Genomic DNA, 26,961 nt, shown 5'->3' on the forward strand with positions numbered 1-26,961 from the left:
TTGAGTGACCAAAAAACCTATTGTATTAATTAATGTGCAAGCATTGGAACAATGCTAGTTGTTACTGTTACATACCATAGCATAAAGCATGTCAGATTTTTGATGAATGCAGATCAAACTTGGATTAAACCTTAGTTTTGTCACATTGTATAGGGGTAAGAGCATTTCTGAGGCCTCTTTAAATTTTCTTATAAAACAGTTATGATTAATATATGGAATTTCTGTTTTTTGCAAAAACTACTTGATGGCCTGTATTTATTGCATGGAAGGTTAATCAACATCCTTTATGCATTTGGACATGTGTATCTCTCCAGAATATTCCTTTTAGCCTATACAGCAAATGCTATAAGAGCACCAAATTTTATATGCTCCTGGTTTCTTTATGGAAAGATGCAAAGGATGCAAGAATCTTGAAATCTTATACATTGGGAAAGAAGTCACTTTAATGTTGTAATCACAAAGCAATGTTGCAAGTTTGTCCACAACATTCTTAATATAAGGTAATAGAATTGAATTTTTGAAATCTTGTTTATTTGAAACAGCTGTCAGAGATGTATCAAGATTTTTTTTTTGTTAATTGTCTTCAGTATGTACCAATTTAGACAGAAAGTATGCCTACAGGACAGAGCCTATACCATTTCCAGTACATCAGAAACAACACAGTTCTTTATTCATTGTATCTGATGTACTGGAAACGGCATAGGCTCTGTCCTGTAATGTTATTATCATGCTTATCTTTTGTAATGGATGGTGGTGTGAAAGACCATATAAGAATCTTCCAGTTGTGGTCAGTTTTCTGTATACTGAAAAAATCAATCTTTTTTCTTAATAATGTATTTTGAAAAAGAATGTCAAGAAACAGCAATTTTCTGTGATCTGCTATTTCAAGAGTGAATTTTGTTTCAGTGCAAGCTATTGAGATAATCTTGAAATTGCTTTATCTCTTCTGTTGTTTCTGACAAAATAATGAAAATGTTGTCATTATAACACAATGAAGTTTTTGTTTTTTTATATGATATTTTTCAATAGCATTCTTTTCAGAGTTTTCCATAAAGAGATTTGCAAGAGCTGGTGGTGACAGGGGGAACCAATACCAATTCTTTCTGTTTGTTCTCGATATTTATCCTGAAATGTGAACATGTTCCTATGACAATGTTTAAACAGCCTGGGTCCAACAGAAAATATTTTTGAAAAAGAAGATTCACTGTGTCATACCTAGGAACATTAGTGAACAGACTAACATTTAAAATAGCTAGGACATATGACATTTCTATGTTTAAATCCTTTACATTTCAAATGGCAAATACCTGTTGGATTTCTGCTCAGGACATGGACTGGTATTACTAACACTATGTTAAAACATAAAAATGTGCACAAATTCACAAGAAGAGAACAGGCAAGGAATAAGAAAAGTCTCATTCACTATGTTATTGTTGATAGTGATGTTTTCTACCTGGTGCAGGACACCAGTGTACAGAGGATTTGAATTGGAAGTGATCACTATTTAGTCTTGAGCAGAATAAAATTGAATTTCATATTGAAAAGAATAACATGTAAGAAAGTTTTAAATCGAATAAAAGTTGAGCAGCTCTCAAACGTGAACTGTAGACTAAAATACACAAACATCATCAAATTCCTGACAGGTGCCCTCAAGGGGAGTACAGGATATGATAGTACTACATGAAAAAAATTATATCATTACTAACTTCCTATCTATAATTTTCCTCCAAATCAGTCTGTTACTTGTCAAGACTCCAACATTATCAGATCTTATATTTCTATTGTCTAAGGCACATTGTACCGTATCAATCCACCTATATCTTGGTCTTCCTCTGGGTCATTTTGCTGCCAACCTGGCAGAGAACACTTGTTTTGCTAATCTTTCTTCGGCCATTCTGTTTAAGTGACCATACCACCTGAGATTAGCTCTGCTAACCCATTCCTAGATGTTGACAATGTCAAGTTCTTTCCTAATATCCTTGTTTTTAATATGATGTTGCTATTGATGCAATCTGTTCACGCCTATAATCTTTCTCAGGACTCTCATATCTGCTGTCTCTAGACTTTGGTCAAGTGTTTTACTTCTGACCTAGCTCTCAGATCCATAAGTTAAAACTGCTTTGAACACTGTCTTGTATACAGCTAATTTAGTGTATTGACTAATTTCTCTCTAATTCCATATGAATTTATTCAATTGACATCCTACCATACCAGCTTTGCTGATTCTGTTGTCTAATTCCATGTTTAATTTACCATCTTCAGTAAAAATCATGCCTAAGTAGCTGAAATGTTTTGCTTGTTCCACAGGCTCTCCATTCACAACACACTTGACATTTTCAATGATTCTACCTATTTTCATTGTCTTTGTCTTTTTATTGCTGACTTTCATACCATATCTATTACAACAGCTATTCAATTTAGTCAGAGAATCTTGCAGACCTGTAGCGGATTCACTTAGAAGTATAACATCATCCGCACAAAGCAAAGACCCAACATTAACATCTCTCCAATTTTGATATCATGCTTAATACCACTTTCCTTCATAATGTGATCCATACAGATAATGAACAACAGAGGGGATAATGTACATCCCTGTCTCACACCAGATTCAACATTAAACCATCTCCCTGTACCTCCCTCAATTCCAACTGCTGACCCACAACTCAAACAAAGACCAAGTACTGATTGATATAATGCCCCATTGACACCATATAACTGTAGCGTATTGAATAGCTTCTCTCTTAGCACCTTGTCATATGCCTTTTCCAAATCGACAAAACTTAAATACAGATCTCTGTTATATTTCCGTGCTTTCTCGACTATTTGTCGTAAAGTGAAGATCTGATCCTGACAGCCTCTATTTGGCCTGAATCCAGCTTGTTCTTCACCAAGCTTTTCTTCCACAATTCTTCTCAACCGTTTCTCAAGTATACTTGCATAGATTTTGCCAGGAACACTCAGTAGGGAAATACCTCTGTAATTTTCACATTCAGTTTTATTTCCCTTTTTATATATGGATACTATGAGAGCCCTATTCCAATCATGAATTCCCTTTTTCCAGAAAGCCTGAAAAAAGGGAATTCGTCCCTTTTTTCCAGGCTTTCTGAACTATTCAGTGCAGCCACTGTAAGACTCTTATACCACCATACTTCAGCATTTCTGGTCGAATATCATCTACTCCTGCTGCCTTTCCACATTTCAAGCCTTTGATGGCTTTTTCTACTTCAAGTATGGATATGTATTCCTGACTGCATGCATGCTGAGTGTTTTTTACCACTGTGCTGTCATCACTGCTTGTTTCATTTAGCAGTTTTTCAAAGTAATTACTCCATACCTCAAGGATATTCTTTTCTCCCGTTTTCATGTCACCTTTATCATCTCTAACTCCTTTTACAGCACTCTTTCCTCAATTCCTAAGCTTCTTCAACAACCTCCAGAAAATTTGACACCTTCTTGATATTTATTTTCTATATTCTTGCCCAATGTCCTCCCATGACTTTTGTTTAGCTAGTTTTACACAGTATTTAGCATTCTTGCATTTGTCTCTGTATTCTCTAAGAGCACAAGCTGACTATTTTGACAGGAACTTTTGATATGTATCTTCTTTTCCTTCACTGCCTCTTTAACTTCCTGAGTCCACCAGGGAGTTCTGTTTTTTTTATCCTTGCAGAAAACCTCACCAGATGCCTCTCTGGCAGAATCAATCAATGTTTTCTTCAGAGTTTGCCACTGAATCTCCAAGGTTTGATTCCTATTCTGAAACTCTTTCATTTTTTCTTCAATAATCTTTGTGTATTTTAGTCAACAGTTCACATCTGAGAGCTGCTCAACTTTTATTCGCTTTGAAACTTTCTTACATGTTATTCTTTTCAATATGAAATTCAATTTTATCCTGCTCAAGACTAAATAGTGATCACTTCCAATTTCAAATCCTCTGTACACTCTGGTGTCCTGCACCAGGGAGAAAACATCACTATCAACAATAACATAGTCAATGAGACTTTTCTTATTCCTTGCCTCTTCTCTCCCTGTGAATTTGTGCACATTGTTATGTTGAAACATGGTGTTAGTAATAACCAGTCCATGTCCTGAGCAGAAATCCAACAGATATTTGCCATTATTATTAGCTTTGCTCTTTTCTCCAAATTTTCCCAAAATATTTTTGTATGTCTCACAATCATTTCCTACTCTGCTATTTAGAACCCCAACAAGGACCAACTTTTCCTTTTTCTTTGTGTCAGTTGCTTTTTCTAAAGCCTCAAAAAATTCCTCCACTTCTACCTTAGGAACCTTCTGTGGGACCATAGGCACAAATAAGTCTCATTGTCCAGTTCCCCATTCTCATATTTGCCCACATTACTCTACTTGAGACTGACTGAGATTCAAGATTAGCCTCATATTTTGTGTTGAATACTATGGCTACTCCTTTTCCTTGACTGTCATTGCCTGAATATAACATTTTGTATTTATTGCTCAGAAAGATCTCACCAGTTTTTGTCTTTTTTGTTTCAGTCACCCCTATTATGTCGAACTGGTACTTATTTAATTCCTCAGCTAGCTCCATTTCTTTGCCATTCAAACATTACGACAAGGTGCCAAGAGAGAAGCTATTCAAAACACTACAGTTATATGGTGTCAATGGGGCATTATATCAAGCAATACTTAGTCTTTATTTGAGTTGTTATAATTGAAGTCAGCAGTTATAATTGAAGGAAGTACAGAAAGATGATTTAATGTCAAATCTGGTGTAAGACAAGGATGTACATTGTCCCCTCTGTTATTCATTATCTATATGGATCACATAATGAAGGAAAGTGGTATTAAACATGATATCAAAATGGGAGATGTTAATATCAGCTCTTTGCTTTATGCAGACAATGTTATACTTCTAAATAAATCTGCTACAAGTTTGCAAGATTCTTTGACTACATTGAATAACTGTTGTAATAGATATGGTATGAAGGTCACAATAAAAAGACAAAGACAATGAAAATAGGTAGAATCACTGAAAATGTCAACTGCGTTGTGAACGGAGAACCTGTGGAACAAGTAAAACATTTCAGCTACTTAGGCACGATTTTTAGTGAAGATGGTAAATTAAATATGGAAATAGATAACAGAATCATCAAAGCTGGTATGGTAGGAAGTCAATTGAATAAAATCATATGGAATAAGAGAAAAATTAGTCTGAAGACTAAATTAGCTGTATACAAGACAGTGTTCAAACCAGTTTTAACTTATGGATCTGAGAGCTGGGTCAGAAGTAAAACACTTAATCAAAGACAGAGACCACAGATATGAGAGTCCTGAGAAAGATTAGAGGCATGGAATAGATTGCATTAATAGCAATATCATATAAAAAATGAGGATATTAGGAAAGCACTTCACATTGTCAGCATTCAGGAATGCGTTAGCTGAGCTAATCTCAGGTGGTATGGTCACTTAAACAGAATGGGCGAGGAAAGATTAGCAAAACAAGTGTTCTCTGCCAGGTTGGCAGGAAAACAACCCAGAGGAAGACCAAGATATAGGTGGATTGATACGGTACAAAGTGCCTTAGACGATAGAAATATAAGATCTGATAATGTTGGAAAATTGTAGATAGGAAGTTAGTAATGATGTAAAGTTTTCATATAGTACTATCATATCCTGTACACCCCCTTGATGGTACATGTCAGGAATTTGATGATGATGATAAAATGTAAGCTATTTTTCACATATGATTCTGTCTTACCTGTGTGTGAGGTCACAAGGTTTGACAGATGTTTTGCTAAGCTTGAGGTCAAGGATCTCTCCCCATCTACATGGGAACCTTCAACATCTTCGTGTGTTGTGTCCATTGAAGTCACCCATGAGAAATATGGGCTGAGGCAGTAACAATATAAGATTATCAAGTTCCTTCTAATTTAATTCATAACTAGCATAAAATATATTGAACATACTGTAATAAGAAATCCCATGGATATGTTGACATGATGAAAAGGAGCAAGACCGAAACTAGGATAGTTGCTCTGCCATGAGCAGGACCATGTCCAGTTCTGCCCTTATGAATGGTGAAATTCCTTAAGGTATCTAAGTGTCCTAGATAGGTTTTAAATAGGTTTTCTGCAGGTGTTTTTTTTTTAGCAAAACATTTGTTGATATCACTAATATTCTGGCAAAAAAACATCACAGTTTCATTATAAAAATTTTCCCATTCTTTTGGCTTTGTAGATTTGTCTAATTTCCAAAAGGTTGAAAACTTACCTTTGTCAGATTATTAATCAATTGAATTTGGGAAGAATGGAAAGCCAGTGCTGGTTCCTGAGTTCGTTGATCTTGGGCATGGGCAAACATTCGCTCAATTTCTTCCTGTTTTTTTTCTCCCATAAACTCAAGGAAATCATCCAAAGAACCCACACAATTTCAAACAAATAATATACTATTGAGGTTAAGGACCACGAAATGGTGACATATGTACATCTCTTCACTGGATGCCATTTCTAATTAGTGATAGTCTTGGGCTAGCTATCTCTGATTGGCTACTGGTGGAGACTGAACTGCCCCTCAGTCTCTGAAAGTTAGATAGGGTTAAAATAGCCTAACTCACTTCCTATAGGGTATAAAAGGCATAAGCGGATTTATTTATTTTTATGGATAGCAGTGTCTATCTTTTCCTCTGAAAAAAACGTTCAATACATAATCTGATGTCTTTACATTCAGTAGAAACTGAAGTATTCACTTTTTCTGTGGGGTGTCTCATCGTTTATCTTTAAGTGATATTATTATGTGACACCTCCTGGGAGTCCAAAGACTCATCGAGGGAGAGTGTGCCAACAGCATCGAATGATTGTTTCCCTTCCAACTACTAACTACACTCAAACTTGCTTAACTTTTTTGTGAGCAATTAGTAGTAGAGGCTCTACCAATCGACCAACCTTATCTTTAAAGTATTCATATTTGGTCATGAAGTGTTAAAATATGACTTATTATTGTTTATGTGACCATAGGTTTTTTTTTAATTACTATATATGTCCATATAATAATGCCTACCAGTTTCGCTAGCAACTGTCTAGCTTTCTCAAGGCTTGAGAAAAAACTGTAGTTCCGTCTCAGGATAGTTGAAAAGTGATGTGCTAAACCGGAGGTGATCGTCCTGTTATGATTGACATCTCCAACATGTTCTTTCTGTTTGATGGGAAATAGAGTCTGCAAATTTGTCTCACATGAAGACGAGGTTCAGACAAAACTGTCTCAAATTGTTACAACACTATCTCAAAATGGATATCCTCTAAACATTATCAACAAATTCCTGTATAAAGATAACCACCAACAACAAGAAACAGTCTCCCAGCAGGTTTCAACGGTCGTCATCCCCTTTATGGGTTCGGTTTCCACCAAAATAGCGAGACTGTTAAAAGCCCATAACATCAGAGTTGTATTTAAACCAACTACTAACATTAGACAGGTGTTAAGATCTCCTAAGGATAGTGTTCCATTTTACAAATATCCAGGTGTGTATAATATTTCATGTACATCCTCTCCTACATTGGACAAACTTCCAGAAGCCTCGAAATCAGACAGAAAGAACATGTTGGAGATGTCAATCATAACAGGACAATCACCTCCGGTTTAGCACATCACTTTTCAACTTCTAACCATTCTATAGACTGGGAAAGTAGTTCTATGCCCTACATAGACGATGATTTCAGACACCAATTATTCAAAGAAGCAACAGTAGTCCTACGAACAGGCAGCAACCTAAACAGAAATCAAGGTGCCATATTGAATGAGACTTGGAAAAATTTAATCAATTCACTCAGTTTGATGGAACTACAGTACGCCAACAATCATATAACGCGTGCTCATGCAACGCGTTATATGATGTTCAGGACAAGGACTAAAGATTCGCAATACATACTGACATTGTCATGCGAACGTATCAACTTAGCTACCTTATAGTTACTAACGGTTTTGTATTCTTTATACTTTGTGCATTTATCATTTTTTTGTGTTTACTGTTCAAGCCTTGAGAAAACTAGACAGTTGTTAGCGAAACTGGTAGGCGTTATTATATGAACATATATAGTAATTAAAAAAATCTATGGTCACATAAACAATAATAAGTCTATATTTCAATCTTATCTTTGTCATATTTTTTTGACAAGCAGGTTCTCAATGAATGGGACCATTTCTGGAGTTGTTTCTGGAGCAAAACTATAGGTTGTGCAACTGATGAACTCCACAGAGAAGTACTCATGATCATAAAGTTCAGGTATAGAGAAATTATCAAACTCATAGCCATATGAGTTTGAATCACTTGAAATTTTCTTAACTGCCACCTTCTCAGCATAAGACAATCTCAGGATAGGTGTGGTGGTGATAAATTTCCTTTTTGTATCCTGATATGATACACTTTGTTCTGTTTTAAGCGTTTGTGTTTTTTTTTTTCATCATTCTACTTCCGATGTCTCCCTGATCTCCCTGACAATTGACATATTTAGTTTTCTTTGCATAGCAAGATTTGATAACAAATCTTTGCTGGTGGGCTCAGGCAGTTTGAGCATGTTCATTTTTCTGACACTGAGATATTTCAATGGATTATGGATAACAGCCTAACAGGATAGTTGAGATACCCACCCTGCTTTCAGAGATGTTGGAGGTATGGATATATAAAAAAAGTAAGGATGATGTTCCTGGTTGGAATCATGTGACCATCCCTAAATACTTCATACCTGGCACTTCCTGATATTTAAGCTCTGAACATATCTCCTCATTTGAAACAACAAAGAGATCTCATTCTGATATCACTCCTCTAGACAAGTTTGGGACTTTATGAGGTGTTACTACAAATGGCATTCCACCCACTGTAGCCTTGAGTAATTTTCTGAGCGTTGCTGAGTATATATTTCCACAAGAATATCACCAGAACATAATTTCTGCTTCTTGACTTTTGGAAGATCTTCCAAGTCCTTCTAAACTCTTTTGGAAGAAAGGTGACATTTTTATTTTCACCTGTTGCATGAATGATGAGAAACCATTGGTACATTTATACTGGTATCACATATTTTGTTTCTTACTTCTGTTATTAAATGATGTATTTATGATATCAGTACTAGATTGCAACCTTGTTAGAGACCCGGAAACATTTAAGGATGAAGGATTCATGCTCAAAATATTTTCTGTACTGGACCAGAATTCTCCACCCACAACAGAGCCACACATGGGCACTCGTTGACTAGCAAGCAATGACTGCACTCTGGAGTGGAACACCAGGGATATCCTGGATGCTATACTAGCACCACAGCAAGCCTCGAGTCCTGTCTTCAATAATAGGGAAGAAGATTTACTGCAACCCCACTGAAAGAAAGGATAATAGAAAGACTCAGGAGAAGTAGGTCAAAGAATACAGGAAGAAATGCAAAGGAAAAATAATAAGCATCAAAAGGGCCAGTATCATTACTGAGAGGTCTCCTCCGCCATGAACAGGTGCTCCCATGGGGGGGGGGGGATATGGCAAAAGAATAATGGGTGTCAGTTCAATGTGGAAAAGAGTAAAGTTATGCATTTTGGGATAAACTGACTACAAGCTGTATAACACACTGATGAAACTGTACTACAGGAAATGATGAAATTAGTAATTTGAGGGAAGTAGTAGACAGCTGAAGTTTAGAGGGCACATATTGCTAAGGTTGCCAAAGTAGCCCATAGGATTACCTTGTTAGTGAAGAATACACTAACAAGTTAATAGTTAGGGACGTTATCATTTCTCTTCATAAGGCCTTGATATATCCACATCTCAATAACTGTGCTTAGGTCTAGTCACCAGGGTTTTTTGGGGATGAGGAATAGTGGAGATGATCCAGAGGGAGGGGGGGGAGGGAGTGAACAAGATAGTAAGTGGTCTATAGAATGCTCCCTACGAGGTTAGATTGAGGGTCTGTGGGATGCAAAATCTGGTTGACAGACAGAAAATAAGGCACAAAGGATATGGGAAGAAATGTTTAAGTTACTTAAAGGGTTTTATAGGACTGATGCATAGAAAATATTGCAGCACTTGACTAGAGAGGACAGAACAAGAGGTTATCCCTGGAAACCGAGGAAGAGTGTGGCTAACAAGGGTATTAGAATTATTTTTCACTTGGAAAGTTGTGAATGAATGGAATAGGTTGCCAGAGTCAGTTGTGAATGCTTTGTCTGTTAACAGGTTTTAGGAGACAACAAATGAGGATAGTTTCCCATGAGGAGTCTTTGGACTCCATGGAGGTGCCTATGTAATAATAATAAAATTAATAAATCTCTAAAGAAAAAGCGAATGTTATTATTATTATTTTTTTTTAAAAGTCATATCTTAGCCTAAAAAATTACCAAAAAACTAAAACCTTACCATGCCAATCTGTCTTGGATAAATGGGGTTAGAAAAATTTCACATACTCAATATCTCTTTCATCCAACAGTTAGAGCATATACAACTCCAACTATAAACTTGCCAACAATTAGCAAAATCCCCCCCCCTTCAATCCCATGAGCAACTCTCCCTCCTTTATTAAAAATTCTGTTCACTTTAAAACCTTAATAAAGAATCTTAACCTGAAAGATTCAGCATCACAGTCAGCCTTCATATTTTTTCACTGTTTGTCAAATCAAGCCAAATTTATCCTGTGACATATCTAAATTATTCAAATTCATTATTTATTCAGGTTATTTTTCATGAAAAGAAAAAAAGAAAAATATACAAACAGCTAGATGGCAGTGCATCCTAGAATGAATTAAGAAAAGAAGGATCCCCCTTTTTTATCTTACTTCCTCTAGCCAATTTATAGAAAACTAAGCATTCATCATAGCAACAAAGAAGCCAACATTGTTGCTATCTCATGTAGTATGTTTCCCATTTAACATCATAACCTGCACATGTTGAGATACACATTTAGTGCATTTAACCAACGACATCCAAAAGTATACTGAACTATAGAAAAAGAAACTAACAACTGTTTGTTGTCCTCAGACACAATAACACATGGCTATCAAAGGTTCATTACCCTTTTCTGAAAAAAGGAAACTATACACCTTGGTAATTATATAAAGCATACTGTGCTTATTACATGAGTACAGTAAGCATAGCATCATGAAAATACACAAACCAGGGCTGTTTGTTCAAATGACACAGTCCTTGTTGCTGAACTCTAGTACCTTCACACAACACTTTTTTCAGCCAAAGGATACATTCCCTACAAAATGCATGAAATACTGCATGCCTCAACTGCTGCTAAATACACAAGATCACAGCAAATATGTTACTATTCCTTATACGGCTCAGATATCATTCATTATTCATAATGGTGCTCAAAACCATAAACAACATCAAGATGAATAAAAAAACAGATTTATTACCCATGACACTGGCCAAGATGTCTATAGACGTCAAGGTTATCATGGATGCAAAATGCATATTAAAATTGTAATACCATTGATATTACATTGAAATATATGATGGATACGAAGCATATGAGGATGCGTATTTTACGTGATGGCTGGTTAGGTGGTTAAACTCGCTAATATTTTGCTGATTTTATACCCGGCACTCTCCCAACCTCAACAAGTATGGTTACATTAATTTACTAATGATCGAGACACTATCATTTTAAGACCAAATAGCCAGAAGGTGCGATGTAAGGAAATTAGGTGTCAGTTGCAATTTAAATTGCTTCTGCAATTACTTAGTTTAGCACTGTGTGCTCTGATGATGCTGGGTAGAAAACTAGCAAAATATTATTGAGTTTTATAAATGTATTTTTTCCTCTTGGTGTTGTTTATACTGTTAAACAACATCATGAACTATTCCTTATATTCAGAATACACTTGAAAATAAAAATGAACTTCTTAACAAATATAATCACCATGTCACTTTCAAATTGCACGTCTAGTTGGCAACCTTCATCTGTTCTCTTAAAGACTAACAGCTTTCTCTCACTCCTCTTGAAATGCAATGAACTCTTTTGCCTGCAACTTAGCCTACTTTGGACTGACAGGTAGCTCCATTAACATCTGCCTTGCAGGATATAATAACTACATCTATGATCATCTGTACTGCAGGTAAGATTAGCAGACCATGCTCGACATTAATCCACACAGGATTAAATGGAAAAAGACACCTGTGCTGGAAAGAAGTTGTTACAGGTCCGAGAGAGTATTTTTAGAATTAACATTGGATATGAAGCACTTCCCTGACTTCAACAAGCATGGCTGCAATCATTTATTATTATTATTATTATTATTTTCTTGATTTTCATGGACCAACAACACCAGTCAATACAAAGTCTATCATATTATTCCTTAAACTCATCCACCATTTGCACTTTCGTCACCCTTTCAGGCAATGCATTCTATGCTCCTGCCACTCTCCATGCAAAAAAAAAAAAAAACTTACATCTTAACCTTTTATTAACTGCTTCCTTTCATAATTTCCAGGGATGGCCCCTTGTATTCCTTTCCCTCATTTTACCATGTGAAAAATCTCCACAGTGTTAATACGATAATGACCCTTCAACTTAAATATTTCAATTATATCCCTCCCCCCCATTCCCTCTGTCTTCTCTCCACCAAACTATGCAGTCTGAATGTCCTTGGTCTATCATCATAATCAATATCGCACAGTCCTGATATAATTTTTTGTTATCTGTCTCTGCACCGTTTCCAAGGTTACTTTAAATCCCAGTGACCACATCTGAGCACAGAAATCCAGATGTGGTCTGATCAGAGTTTTATACAATGGGACCATCACACACTTATTTCTCATTGTCAATGTCCTCCTCAGTATTGCAGCAATTCTCTGAAATGTCTTCACAAACTTTGCAATTGTCCTCTGAACTTCAAATTTCTATCTACAATCATTCCCTTGCTTCTTCCACTTCTTCCAGTGTAACTCCACCAAGTGAGTGTGAAGCATCTCATCTGTGGATCCTAAATTTTAATACTTTACATTTAGTTGCATTAAACTAAGATTGCCATTCATTTGTGACCTTTTCCACTTATTCAAATCCTCTTGAAGAGCCAAAACATCAGCACTATTATAGTAATTACCCTTCCAAGTTCACATCATCTGCAAACAATGGATCATCTCCCTGTAGTCCTGTGACAATATCACTGACATAAAGCTTGAACACTAATGTTTCCAGTACCGAACTCTGTGAAACACCACTTGTAATCTTCCTACTCCCTGATACTTCTTCCCCAGATACAACTCACTAATATCTATCAGAAAGCGGTCACCAATCAAATCCAATAACCTGATGTCCAAATCCATATGTTGCAACTTAAAAACCAAATGCAACTTAAATACCTTATACTCATCAACTGCTCTTCTTACTCTATTGTAAAAGGTAACCAGATTTCTAAAATAAAAATTCCCTTTAACAAAACCATGCTGGCCTGCATAAATAATATTGCCTCTATCTACCCAATTCTGTATACAAGTTCTTACCAATTTCTCCAAAATTTTAACAACTACAAAAGAAATACAAACAAGCCTATAGTTTGATACCTCCATTCAACCACCACCCTTATGCAGTGACACTATCTTACACTCCTTCCACTTTCCAGGAATCTGTCGCATTGTTAGACTTGCATTAAACAGCCAAGTTAATGGCACGGTCAGTTCCACCTCACATTCCCTTAAACACGTGGTGATATTCCATCTAATCCCCACTGACTTATTGACATTTAGCATACTTTGTATTCGTAATACATCCTCTTCATTCACTTCTAACACTTTTACCACTTGTTATCCTTCTAGAAATAAAGAAGCTTTCTGTCCCAAGATGGAAAACATTCTAATAAAGTGATCATTAAATAGTTCAACTATGCCATCTGCATTGGTCACCTGGGTCCCATCTCCATCCAGCAAGGTAATCCATCCACTATCATTTTTCCTCCTAATCAACACATAATAAAAAATTCCTTGGGATTCTCCTTGGATTGTAGCATTAGTCTCTTCTCATATTCTAATTTTCCTCTCCTTACAATACTAGTCACTTTCCTAGCCTGAGCCTTATATTCCTCATGTAACTGTTCTCCACTTCACTCTTTATATGTCTTCCATAATCTCTTTTTCATCTGTAATTCATCTTTTATTTCACTTATCCATTTGACTCCAAATTACTTTATCTTCTTCACTCAATTGTTTATAGCAATCTGCCATTGCTATAAACAATTTTTTCTTAAGTATCTCCTATGCACTACTGACCCCTGTTCATTCAAATTCTTTCATACATTGCATTACTACATAGCAACTATCATAGAAACTAACCTGCCTTATAATTTCATAAAAATTCCTTCTGCCCTGATACTTCTACATACCCATTCATCCTCCAAGTCATGAATACATGGTTACTCTCACCAGCTTGTGGGTAAGTATGATATCACAGTCACAATCAGATCCTCTGATGCTACGACAAAATCCAGAACTCTTGATCCTCATGTTCTCTCCTCCACATGCTGCGTAAGTTATTCCCTCAAAAAATCCAAAAATTCAGTTCCCTCATTACGGCATGCTGTCTCCTGTCCAGTTTATATCACTATAGTTAAAGTTCCCCCATAATAATCACTCACTTTGCATTTATTTTATTTTTTAATGCTGACTCCACACATGAAAGGTCACAAAAACCTATAACACTATCGTGCCATATGTGGGTAAGTGATTAAGGAGAAAAAAAAGTAGCCTGTTGATATGTTTCGTAAAGAGTGGGAGGTCGTAATCAGTGGGAAAAAACAGTACGGGGGAAGATTGTTCAAAAGAGTAGAGGTGGATGGAATGAAGGAAGCTGATGAGAAGTTAATTTGGTCTGTTCAAAGCTGGACAGTGTATGGATGTTGGCCATTGGCTGCTGTAGTTCTATGGTCAGAAGGAATGGTAGAAGCCAATTCAGAGGAGCAATTCTCATGAACATACTTATAGAAAAGGCTGAGCACTAAAAGAGAGCACCTATGATAAAGTGACTGAAAGGAGTCTGTGAAGGAAGGATCATCTATTAAGTGGATTTCCCTCTTTTAAACATCATCAAGAATTCTTAGAAAGGTCTTGGATGCTCCACCTCAAATGTGGGAACTCCAAAGTTGGGTGGATCTGCAACTTATAAAATGCTGGGATATGAGAGGAAGAGAAGGAATGTTTAGACAGAGAAGAACACCAAGCATTTTAGAAGCTAAGGAAGCTATGTAACTAATATGTTTGTGCCAGGATAAACTGGATGTGACAGTTAAACCAAGAAGAGAAAGTTGATTTTGAAAGGAAACAGGAACATCACCAAAAATGAGAGAGGATGAGGTAGAATTTTTCTTGTGGTAAAAAGGCAGGACTGAATTTTTTTTGAATTTGTAATTTACTAAGTTGTCTTTACCCTATTCAGATGTTGAGAAGGTCAGTGTTCAAGTCACTGGTTATAAAAAATCTTGAGGCATTTAACATTAGGGTATTGCAGAGTATACTGAATGACAAAGAGGAATGAAGTGTACCGTCATTGGCAAAGCCGTGAAGGATCTGAAGTTAGAGAAAGGAGGCTATTAATATAAAGGAGGAAGAGTGTGGGTGAGAGCACAGAGCCCTGAGGCATTCCAACACCGATAGGGGAAATCTGATGAGAGGATGCCATCCCCCATGACCAGTGAGGAAGCTGGCAATTCAATGACAGGTAGAAGGGAGACCATAAGATGGCAACTTGTTCAGTAGGCCTCAGTGCCAAACACAATCAAATGCCTTAAAAATATCGAGAGTGATAACATGAGTTTCTTCAAATCTTCCAATGGCCTGAGTCCTGTGGATGAGATTAGCTAAGAGGTCAGCTGTAGAACAAGAATGGCAGAATTCATATTGGTGATCGTTAATTAACTGTTGAGTTTCCAGATAATGAAAAAGCTAGTTGTAGATAACCTTCCACCACTTTTGAAAGTACTGAGGTGAGAACAATGAGACAATAATTAGATGTAATTTTCTGTCTCCCGTTTTGGATGCCAACTAGAAGGGGACCTGCTTCCATGCTGTTGGATAGATGCCAGCAGAATATGAAATGAAATACAGATGATACAGGATGGGTGTCAATTCTGGAGCACAACCAGAGGAATAATCTGGACCAGAAACCTTATTAGTAACAAAATTAACAAGGGTTTTTCTGATGTCCTTTCAGCAAACATTCAGAGGAGGCATGTAGGCAGTTTATGGAGGTATGGGAGGTAATTTGTTTTGGTCACTCAGGCAGCAGTTGGAGGAAGTAACTGATGCCAAGAGATCTATCTTTCATTGGGTGAGGTTACTGTAGTGCCAGGGAATGGCAGGAGGTGAGTTTGTTGCATTTCATTCTTATGAAGTCTGCTCTGGAATCGGTAATAGCTTTTGTTACACATTTCTGGCTACTGTATAAACTGAATAAGAAGCTGGAGTTTTTAATTTAAGCCATCTGAATACAAGCTGCCTCAAGGGCTCACTTTAGTAAGCACAGGCATGGCAAACCAGAGGTAGCTAATTGCTAGACCATGCCTTCCTTCATGTAATATACATCTGTTATATTATCTGTAGACTCTCCCCTTTTTCTTTCCTTCTTTCTTTTCTTCTTGCTCCTTCCCAATTCTATTAGAGTATTCGAGGGCTAGGGGTGAATCTTTCCTATTTTGCTATTACATCTCATCTTATGTGGAAAGGGCCTCTGCAACCCTACCACTTTCTTCTTGCAGTGACTTCACTCCAAAATGCTAATATGGTTGGGCCTTATAACACATCTCATGCTGCATTGGCTGTTGCGCAGAATAATCAGAGCCACCACATCCAGGGCTTGGGCAGAGGGTTCTGTTCGAGAAGTATATTACAGTCTCCATCAAAAGTCAGTGATACTGTGAATGAGTAACACAGAAGGTATAAGATTAATCTTAGAAGGGAATTTTACATAGGCACATGGAATGTTCGGGGTCTACAGATGGGTACTCTTGAGATTGTATGTAAAGAGATGGATAGGTGTAAAACTGACATCCTGGGAATTACAGAGACCAGACTGGAATGGAGAAGGTCACTTCAAAAGACAGGATGGTAAGCTAGTTATTTACTCAGGTGGTGACTCAAAACATCATGGGGTAGCTGTGATACTGAAGACAGCTCAGGCAAGAAGCCTTCTTGGTTATAACCCCATTAATGATAGGATGCTTTCTATTAGACTTAAGGCTCAGCTTACCAATGTATCAATTGTGGTAGTTTATGCACCCCACACGGATAGGCCCGAAGAAGAGAGTGAGGAATTCTATGAAAACTTACAAGCTGTTTTGGACTGCCTACCAAGGAGAGACACACTTCACATCTTAGGGGACTTAAATGCAAAAGTGGGAAAGAGTATGAGAGTCAGGCTGGAGTGTAGCATGTTTGGTCTGGGTGAACGTAATACCTGTTGTGAAAGACTGATGGAATTTGCCTGTGCTAACAGATTAGTTATCACCAATACCTGCTTCGAGAAACATCCACAATGGACCTATACTTGGACATCTAACACTGATAGGTCAAGGCACCAGACTGATTACATCCTGGCTCTCCAGCGGTGGAAAACAAGCACCTCTGATGTGCATACTTGTCCTAGAGCAGATTGTGGCATAGTAAGAGCCAAAGTAAGACAGACTCCAAAAACTTCAAGGTCAGGTGCATCCCACTAAATTGGATGTTAGAATAATTCCTAGTGGATTCACAGAAGAAACATCAACTCGGTTGGATGATTCTTTGGAGACCAATGAGGAGAACTCACCAGAAATGCTTTGGGAAGGAGTCAAGGTGATAATACAGGATACAGCGAAGAATTATCTTGGCCCAATAAGAAGACCAAGAGACCCATGGATATCAGATTCAACATGGGAACTAATCAAAAGAAGGTTGGAAAAACAACAGACACAGAGACTGAAGAATACAAGAGATTATATATAGAGAAGTCAGAAGTGCCATCAAGCAAGACAAAGAAAAGTTCTATACTAATAAATGGGAAGAAATAGAATTCCAGATGAAGAGGCACAAGTTTGTGACTTAAAGCACAAGTTTAAGCCTAAATTGAATGCCGTCAAAGACAGGAATGGAGCATTACTAACAGAAGAGTTGGAAATCAAAAACAGATAGAAAGAATACTGTGAGGAACTGTACAGCAGAGTGGATAAAGAAAATGTGGAGCTCTCACCACAAAAATTTTGATTTGGAACCTCCTCCACTTAGGCATGAAGTTGAAAGAGCAGTTAAGCAGCTTAACAGCAATAAGGCCCCTGGTGCAGATGAAATCCCAGCAGAGTTAATTAAGGCCACAGAGGATGGAGAGATAATAGTGTTTCATTGAGTGATTACTGGGAGACAGGATCATGACCTAGAGACTGGAAGAAGTCAGTTTTCATACCACTACATAAGAAAGGAGATATGAAGACATGCAAGAATTATAAAACTATTATTTTAATATCTCATGCAAGCAAAATTTTATTGAAGATCATGCTAAATAGGATTCAGGCCAAAGTTGAGGCAGAGATGCCCAAGGAACAAGCAGGTTTTAGGAAAGATTTTAGGAAATCCTTTGTCTTAGACAGATCATAGAAAAATATAAAAAATCCAGACTCCTCTGGTAACGTGTTTCTTAGACTACTCTAAAGCTTTTGTCTGTGTTCAGCATGTGAAACTGTGGAAAGTAATGAAAAGAATGGGCTTTCCTCAACACATTATCAGGTTGATAGCTAACTTGTATAGGAGAAAGAAGCCACGGTAAGAACAGATGTTGGATTAACTGACTGGCTTCAAGTTGGGAAAGGAGTTAGGCAAGGATGTTTACTTTCTCCTCACTTGTTTAGTATATATGTGGAGGGCATCATGTGTGAAGCACTGGATGAGCTCAGGACAGGAATTAGAATAGGAGGTAGATTGATCAGTAATCTTAGGTATGCTGATGATACAGTACTCCTTTGTAATGACATGGAAGAACTAGGACTAATTCTTGACAAAGTTAACAAGATCAGTAATAACAGAGGACTTCAACTCAATTCTAGCAAGACAAAGATTAGGGTTCTCAAAGGAAATACAAACAGAGAAGCTCTTGAGAAACAAGTGTACCTAATGGAGAAAGAATTGAGGAAGTTAGCAAGTTTGAGTACCTGGGATCCATTATTAATGTGAAGAATTGATGTTCAGAAGATGTCAGAAAAAGGTTAGGAATGGCTAAAACAACAGTCAGAGACCTGTCTAAAATCTGGAAGGATGGATCTATCTCCATGGAACAAAGTTGAGGATTTTGGATGCAGTTGTTTTTCCAACAGCAACTTATGGTTATGAGACTTGGAACCTCAAGAAGTCAGATAAGAAAAGGATAGCTGCTTTTGAGATGTGGTGTTACAGAAGGCTGTTGAGGATATCATATACCGAAAGGCATACAAATGAATAGGTGTTAGAAAAGATCAGTAGAACTTTAAAGCTCCTTAAGGATATTGACAGAAGAAAGTTAAAATATTTTGGACACATAGAAAGGATGGAAAGAGGACTTCTCAGAACAGTAATAGAAGGTAAAGTTACTGGAAAAAGAGGCAGGGGTAGACTATCAATGAGATGGATGGATGGCATGTGTGGAGTAACTGATCTTCAGAGAGTTGAGGCTGCCCGAAAAGCAAACAACAGGACTACATGGTGAGGCCTGGTGTGGAACATCACTGAGCATCGGAGTGACCATATGCCATCTGCAGATGCCCAGTGAACATAGTAGTTCCATAGATATTTAATTCGTTCATACAACATTGCCTACCGGTTTCGCTAGTAACTGAGTAGCTTTCTCAAGGCTTGCACAGTACAAAAAAAGGTAAATGCGAAAAAGGTTTAAGAATACAAAAAACGTTAGTACCTGTCAGGTAGCTAAGGTAACACTTTCACGTGACATGTTTGTATGAATCGTGACTTTTCAAGTATCATGAACACACGTTACATGCAAATGCGTAATATGATTATTCGAGTACTGTAGTTCTGTTGGACTGAGAGAATTAATTAGATTTTTCCAAGTATTGTTCAGTATGGTCCCTTGATTTCTGTTTAGGGTTGTTGCCTGTACGTAGCACTACTGCTGCTTCTTTGAATAATCGATGTCTGTAATCATTATCTACGTAGGGCATAGAGCTGTTATCCCAATCTATAGTGTGGTTCAAAGTTGAAAAATGATGTGCTAAACCGGAGGCGATCGTTCTGTTGTGATTTACATCGCCAACATGTTCTTTCTGTCTTATTTTCAGGCTTCTCGAAGTTTGTCCAATGTAAGAAAGACCGCACGTGCATGGAATATTATACAAACCTGGATATTTATAAAATGAAACACTGTCCTTAGGAGATCTTAGAACCTGTCTGATGCTGGTAGTTGGTTTAAATACAACCCTGATGTTATGGGCTTTTAACAATCTCGCAATTTTGGTGGAAATTGAGCCCATAAAGGGGATGACTGCTGTTGAAATTTGCTGGGAGACTGTTCTTTCTTGTTGGTCATCTTTGTATAGAAATTTGTTGATGATGTTTCGAGGATAACCATTTTGCAATAGAGTTATAGTGATTTGGGACAGGTTTAGCACATCACTTTTCAATTTCAAACCATAGACTCAGATAACAGCTCTATGCCCTACGTAGATAATGATTACAGACATCGATTATTCAAAGAAGCAGCAGTAGTGATGATACAGGTAGTAGATACAGGCAGCAACCCTAAACAGAAATCAAGGGACCATACTGAACGATACTTGGAAAAATCTAATTAATTCTCTCAGTCCAACAGAACTACAGTACACGAATAATCATATTATGCATTTGCATGTAACGCATGTTCATTATACTTAGCAGAAAGTCACAATTCATACAGACATGTCACGCGAAAGTGTTACCTTAGCTACCTAACAGGTACTAACGTTTTTTGTATTCTTAAACCTTTTTTGCATTTACCTTTTTTGGTACTGTGCAAGACTTGAGAAAACTAGTCAGTTACTAGTGAAACTGGTAGGCAATACTGTATGAATTAAATATCTATGGTCAGTTTATAAACAAGTCTTATAGTTTTTAACATTTTACGACCAAAAATATGTATAAGTTAAATAATAAAATCCTAACAAAAGACCACACAATGATATACAAAAAAATCATGAATTTCAATAGTGCAAACTTCAAACCAGTATTGGTAACAAAATAAACACAATAATATCCTTCTTTTTTTACTAATACTTATCTTTTTTAAGAGCTCACATCAAATGTATACCTATGTGTTCGTGCACTAGTGCCATTTCTGCAAAAATCTTGGAGACAGTCATTCTAAAACCACATTGAGCCTGACTTCTCTAAACTAACACCCCAACCAGCCATGACGTCTATAGATGTTGTCCAGCTAAATCTGGATATGATTCTGTAACACCCGCTGAATAACATGGATAAGAAGTGCAATTTGTCTCACTATTTCATCCACCTCGGCCGGCAGGGAGGTTAACTTAATTTTTACTGGATCCTAGAAGGTGCCATTTCAAGACATTAGTTCCATTTCAGCTGGATTGTTTCAACAATCAAAGTGAGTGCTGCATGTTTATTGTAATCTGTGCTCTGAAGATGCTGGTTAGAAATCGAGTGAAATATTATTAATAAGTTGGATAAATTAATTATTTTCCTCTGGTGTTGTTTAGATTGAAGCAAACCTGCCACTCCATATTATCATTATTATTATTATGCAACACCGACAGGGAGTCCAAAGACTCATCGAGGGAGGTCACCTACTCTACAACTGTCTGTTTCCACCACTCACACCTACAGCGAACAGCAACTATCACCATCATCATCTACATTAGTGCCATCTACTGGGTACCACCACCACTAGTATTTTCATAAACATTCACAAGTATCCATGCCCATGGTGGGATTCAAACCCACAGCCATTTGGCTGGATAGCAGATACGTTACCACTTGGCCAACCAGGTCGGCATATCAGACAACCTAACTTGAAAGGACATTATAAAGATCCTTCATATTCTGGGCAGAATTTAAACCTGAATCTATCCAACCAAAGGGCATGAAGAGTATTCACTAAGCTACAGGGGCTCAGAAACTGTAACTGAGATTCTAAATATCAAATTTTAACATTCCATTGAGCCAGAATGGAATTATGGTGAGAGAGAGGAAAAAAAAAAAAAAAAAACTAATACTATGAACCTAGTACAGTAGGCCCTTAAAAGGTAAAATTTAGAATCCTTTTATTTATTCATGAATATTCTGCTATAAAACAACATTTGCATGATATCATGCATTATATTGAATCATCATCATCAGACCTTCACATGCTTCCTCTTATGAACATTTTAGAGAATTTTGATAATCGTCATAAAATTCTTGACATATACCCTCAAGGAGCATACAGGATATCATAACCACATGAAAAATTTACATCATTACAAACTTTCCTATCTACAATTTTCCTCCAAATCAGTGTGCTAGCAAGACTGCAACATCTTGGTCTTCCTCTGCATCTTTTTCCTGCCAACATGGCAGAGAACACTTGTTTTGCTAATCTCCTTTCCCATTCTGTTTAATAACCCATACCACCTGAGATTAGTTCTGCTAATGCATTCCTGGATGCTGACAATATTAAGTTCTTTCCTAATATCCTCATTTTTAATATCATATTGCCATTGACGTCATCTGTTCATGCCCCTAATCTTTCTCAGGACTCTCATATCTGCGGTCTCTATTCTTTGGTCAAGTGTTTTACTTCTGACACAGCTCTTAGATCCATAAGTTAAAACTAGTTTGAACACTGTCTTGTATATAGCTAATTTAGCAATTTCATTAATTTCTCTCTTATTCCATATAAATTATTCAGTTGACTTCCTACCATACCAGCTTTATTGATTCTGTTGTCTATTTCCATATTTAATTTACCATCTTCACTAAAAATCATGCCTAAGTAGCTGAAATGTTTTACTTGTTCTATAGGCTCTTTCAATACTGCAGTTGATATTTTCAATGTTTCTGCCTATTTTCATTGTCTTTGTATTTTTAATGCTGGCCTTCATACCATATGTATTAGAACAATTATTAACTTTAGTCAGGGAATCTTGCAGACTTATAGTGGATTTATTTAGAAGTATAGAGGAAATAAGAGATCTGGGGGTGATAGTGGATAAGGATCTAAAATTTAGGGGACACATTGCCAAAATTGTGAAGACAACACAAAGGCTTCTGGGAATGATGCGGAGGACACTGACATGGATTTTTGTGTCCAGATTTGGTCACCGGGTTTTCAGAAGGATGAAGAGATGTTGGAAAGGGTCCAAAGGCGACTGACTAAGGTAGTTTCTGACCTCTGGAATGTTGAATATGCGGAAAGATTGAGAAGATGTAATTTGCAGAGTCTGGTGGAGAGGAGGAAGAGGGGAAATATGATAGAGACCTGCAAGTTGGTAAGGAGTTGTTATAAGATCAATGGTGGAGAAGTTCTACAGAGAATAGTGGGAGATCAAGGGAGAACCAGAGGTCATCCCTGGAAACTGTATAAAGAGGGTGTCAGTAGGGGAGTGAGAGGCAGGTTTTTTCCGTGTAGAGTTGTGAATGATTGGAATGTCTTGCCTGAGAGTGTGGTGTCTACAAGGAGTTTGAGTGTGTTTAAGACATGGTATGATGAGATGTGTGTGTGATAAAAGGAACTCCCAGATGAGTCTTTGACTCAATGAGGTCTTGGTATAATAATAATAATAAAGCAAAGAGCTGAGATTAACATCTCCAATTATGATATCAGGTTTAATATCACTTTCCTTCATGTTATCCATATAGATAATGAATAACAGAAGGAATAATGTACATCCTTGTTTGACACCAGATTTAACATTAAACCATCTTCTTGTACTTTCTTCAATTTTAACGGCTGACTTAAACTCTAATAAACACTAACTTCGAAGTTTATTTTGCACTTGGTTAGACTATAATGAATTTAGTTTAATCCTTTATCCAAGTGTAAGCAAACAAAGTTTGTGCCTGAAAATATCTTCAGGACTGAGGTAAGGTGGTACATCCCTTGGCAACTCGTAGCAAAGGTGGACCAAGCTCTCATCACTCCTTGTCTCAGTATCTCTAATAATGCAAAGCCCATCTCCTTGCGGACATGCCCGCAAGGAGACAAGGATTGATAAGAGCTTGGTCCACCGAGTTGCCAAGGGATTTACCACCTCAGTCCTGAAGATATTTGCAGGTGCAAAATTTGTTTGTTTACACTTGGATAAAGGATTAAAATAAATTTATTATAAACACTAAGTATTGCTTGATGATATAATGCCCCATTGACACCATATAACTGTAGTGTTTGAATAGCTTCTCTCTTGGCACCTTGTCATATGCTTTTTCCAGATATACTAAACATAAATACAGATCTTTGTTATATACCCATGATTTCTCAAATATTTGTCATAAAGTGAAGATCTGATCCTGACAGCCTCTATTTGGCCTGAATCCAGCTTGTTCTTCACCAAGCTTTTCTTCAACAATCCTTCTCAACCGTTTCTCAAGTATACTTGCATAAATCTTACCAGAAATACCTCTGTAATTAGCAATTTTAGCAATTTAGCATTTAGATGTGGCGTTTTAAAACAATTTTAGCATTTAGCAATTTTTCGAAGTAATTACTCCATACTTCAAGGTTATCATTTTCTCCAGTTTTCATATCACCTTTATCATCTCTAATTCCTTTTACATCACTCTTTCCTCCATTTCTAGACTTCTTCGACAACCTCCAGAATATTTTGCCAACGCCTTGATATTTTTTTTCTATGTTCTTACCAGTCTTCCCATGACTTTTGCTTAACTAGTTTTACACAGTTTAGCTTTCTTACATTTGTCTCTGTATTCTCTAAGAGCACAAGTTGACTGACTTATTTGCCAGGAACTTTTGATATGCCTTCTTCTTTTCCTTCACTGCCTCATTAACTTCCTGAGTCTACCATGGAGTTCTGATTTTTCTATCCTTGCAGACAACCTCACCATATGCCTCTCTGGCTGACTCAATCTATATTTTCTTCAGGGCTTGCCACTGAATCTCCAAGGTTTGGTTCCTGTTCTCGAACTCTTTCATTTTTTTCTTGAATAATGTTTGTGTATTTTAGTCTACAGTTCACATCTAAAAGTTGCTCAACTTTTATTTGCTTTAAAACTTTCTTATATGTTCTTCTTTTCAATATGAAATTCAATTTTATCCTGCTCAAGACTAAATGATGATCACTTCCAATTTCAAATCCTCTGTACACTCTGGTGTGCTGCATCAGGGAGAAAACATCACTATCAACAATAACATAGTCAAGGAGACTTTTCTTATTCCTTGCCTCTTCTCTCCATTCTCCATGTGAATTTGTGCACCTTTTTGTGTTGGAACATTGCGTTAGTATTAACCAGTCCAAGTGCTGAGCAGAAATCCAACAGGTATTAGCTTTGCTCTTTTCTCCAAATTTTCCCAAAATGTTTTTGTATGGCTGACAATCATTTCCTATTCTGCTATTTAGATCCCCAACAAGGACCAACTTTTCCTTTTTCATTGTGTCACTTGCTTTCTTTAAAGCCTCAAAAAATTCCTCCACTTCTACCTTAGTAGAACCTTATGTTGGACTATATCCACAAATATGTCTCATTGAGAATTTTGATCTACAGTAATAATGAAGCAGCACCAAGGTGTAAGGCAAATGAAGCTTGATTATTTCTTTGAGACTACTTCATCAACTGGACCTGTTTAACCAGAATCCTCTACAAACAAGGATAGTTGTATTTCTGACTGTGAAAACTTTATTTTTATAATTACTATTGAAATTACTACTATTATTTCAAACTGTTTTGCAAATATATTCCATAAACTGGTAACACCTGAAAGACCTTTGGTTCTTCTCATACTAGATGGAAATAACTGAGTTAATTTTAGAATGATCCTAAATATACCAAATTTCACTAAATGCTGTCTAACCAAAGTGGCTGGATATCATTTAGTCAAATTTTTACTTTATATCATTTAAAGATTCATAACACAGCTTAACCCAAAATCAAGATAACTCAAGAAATTTTAGTAGGACAAACAAATCTAATATATGCTACACATTTTATAAAATGCACCTTAATACTAAAGACCATGTTACTAAAAAAACCACTATAGAAATTGATACATTTAGCATTTATTTTAAGGAAGATTTAACAAATATTCTGTAAATAAAAGCATTACTATAAAGATTAACAATATCATAATGAAATGAAATGAATATAAAAATTTATAAAATGATATACCTCTTCTTTTGCAATTCGCATCTCATCTTTTACTTCTGAAAAAACAGTTGGCTGAATAAAATATCCTTTATTTCCAAACTGATTACCTCCACACATAATCTTGGCTCCTTCATTCTTTCCACTATTTATTAATTCTAAAATTTTGTTGAATTGTTCCTTGTCAACCTGCATATAAAAGAGCCTACATGTTAATTTGAGAAGTAATGGTGTACATCTTTAACATTCTTTCTCTCTCACAAGATTAATGAATTTTATACTATGTTATAGATTATGATAGCAGTCAATATCTCCATTCAACGACGAGTAGTAACTATTTCCTCGATTTTTTATATTCAAAACAAACATTTCTAAAAAAACTGGCACATGGAAATGAGCAAAGTCTATATCAACTTGGAAAATTTGCAAGTCTTATAAATAAAGTAAAGGTGAAACAGAAGAATGTGGTTGTGTTTGGCCTGAGTAGTCAGGTGGAAAAATGATAAAACTCTTAGTATGGCAACTGGATATAAATACAGTACATGCTCTGTTTATGCATGTTCAATTTATACAGATTCAAATGCAGTTTTTTTTTGTTGTTGTTGTTTTTATCTGACCAATGCATGAAAGGTCACAAGATCTATAGCAGATCAGTGCCATGTGTAGGCAAGAGGATAAGAAGAAAGAAGGAATCTGTTCCACAG

General features: G+C 36.6%; 1 protein-coding gene across 1 annotated transcript in view; it reads right to left on the reverse strand.

Moving 5' to 3' along the window:
- Aldh (Aldehyde dehydrogenase) overlaps positions 1–26,961 on the reverse strand; it is a 282,929-nt gene that overhangs the window by 71,369 nt on the left and 184,599 nt on the right. The window contains exon 9 of the mRNA XM_090390950.1: positions 26,282–26,446. Coding sequence (XP_090247076.1) covers positions 26,282–26,446 — 165 coding nt within the window. The remainder of the gene's footprint in view (positions 1–26,281; positions 26,447–26,961) is intronic.

Source organism: Typopeltis vanoorti, chromosome 3 (genome assembly GCF_054136105.1).
Source record: "Typopeltis vanoorti isolate ZY-2024b chromosome 3, IOZ_Tvanoo_1.0, whole genome shotgun sequence".
Lineage (NCBI taxonomy): Eukaryota > Metazoa > Arthropoda > Arachnida > Uropygi > Thelyphonidae > Typopeltis > Typopeltis vanoorti.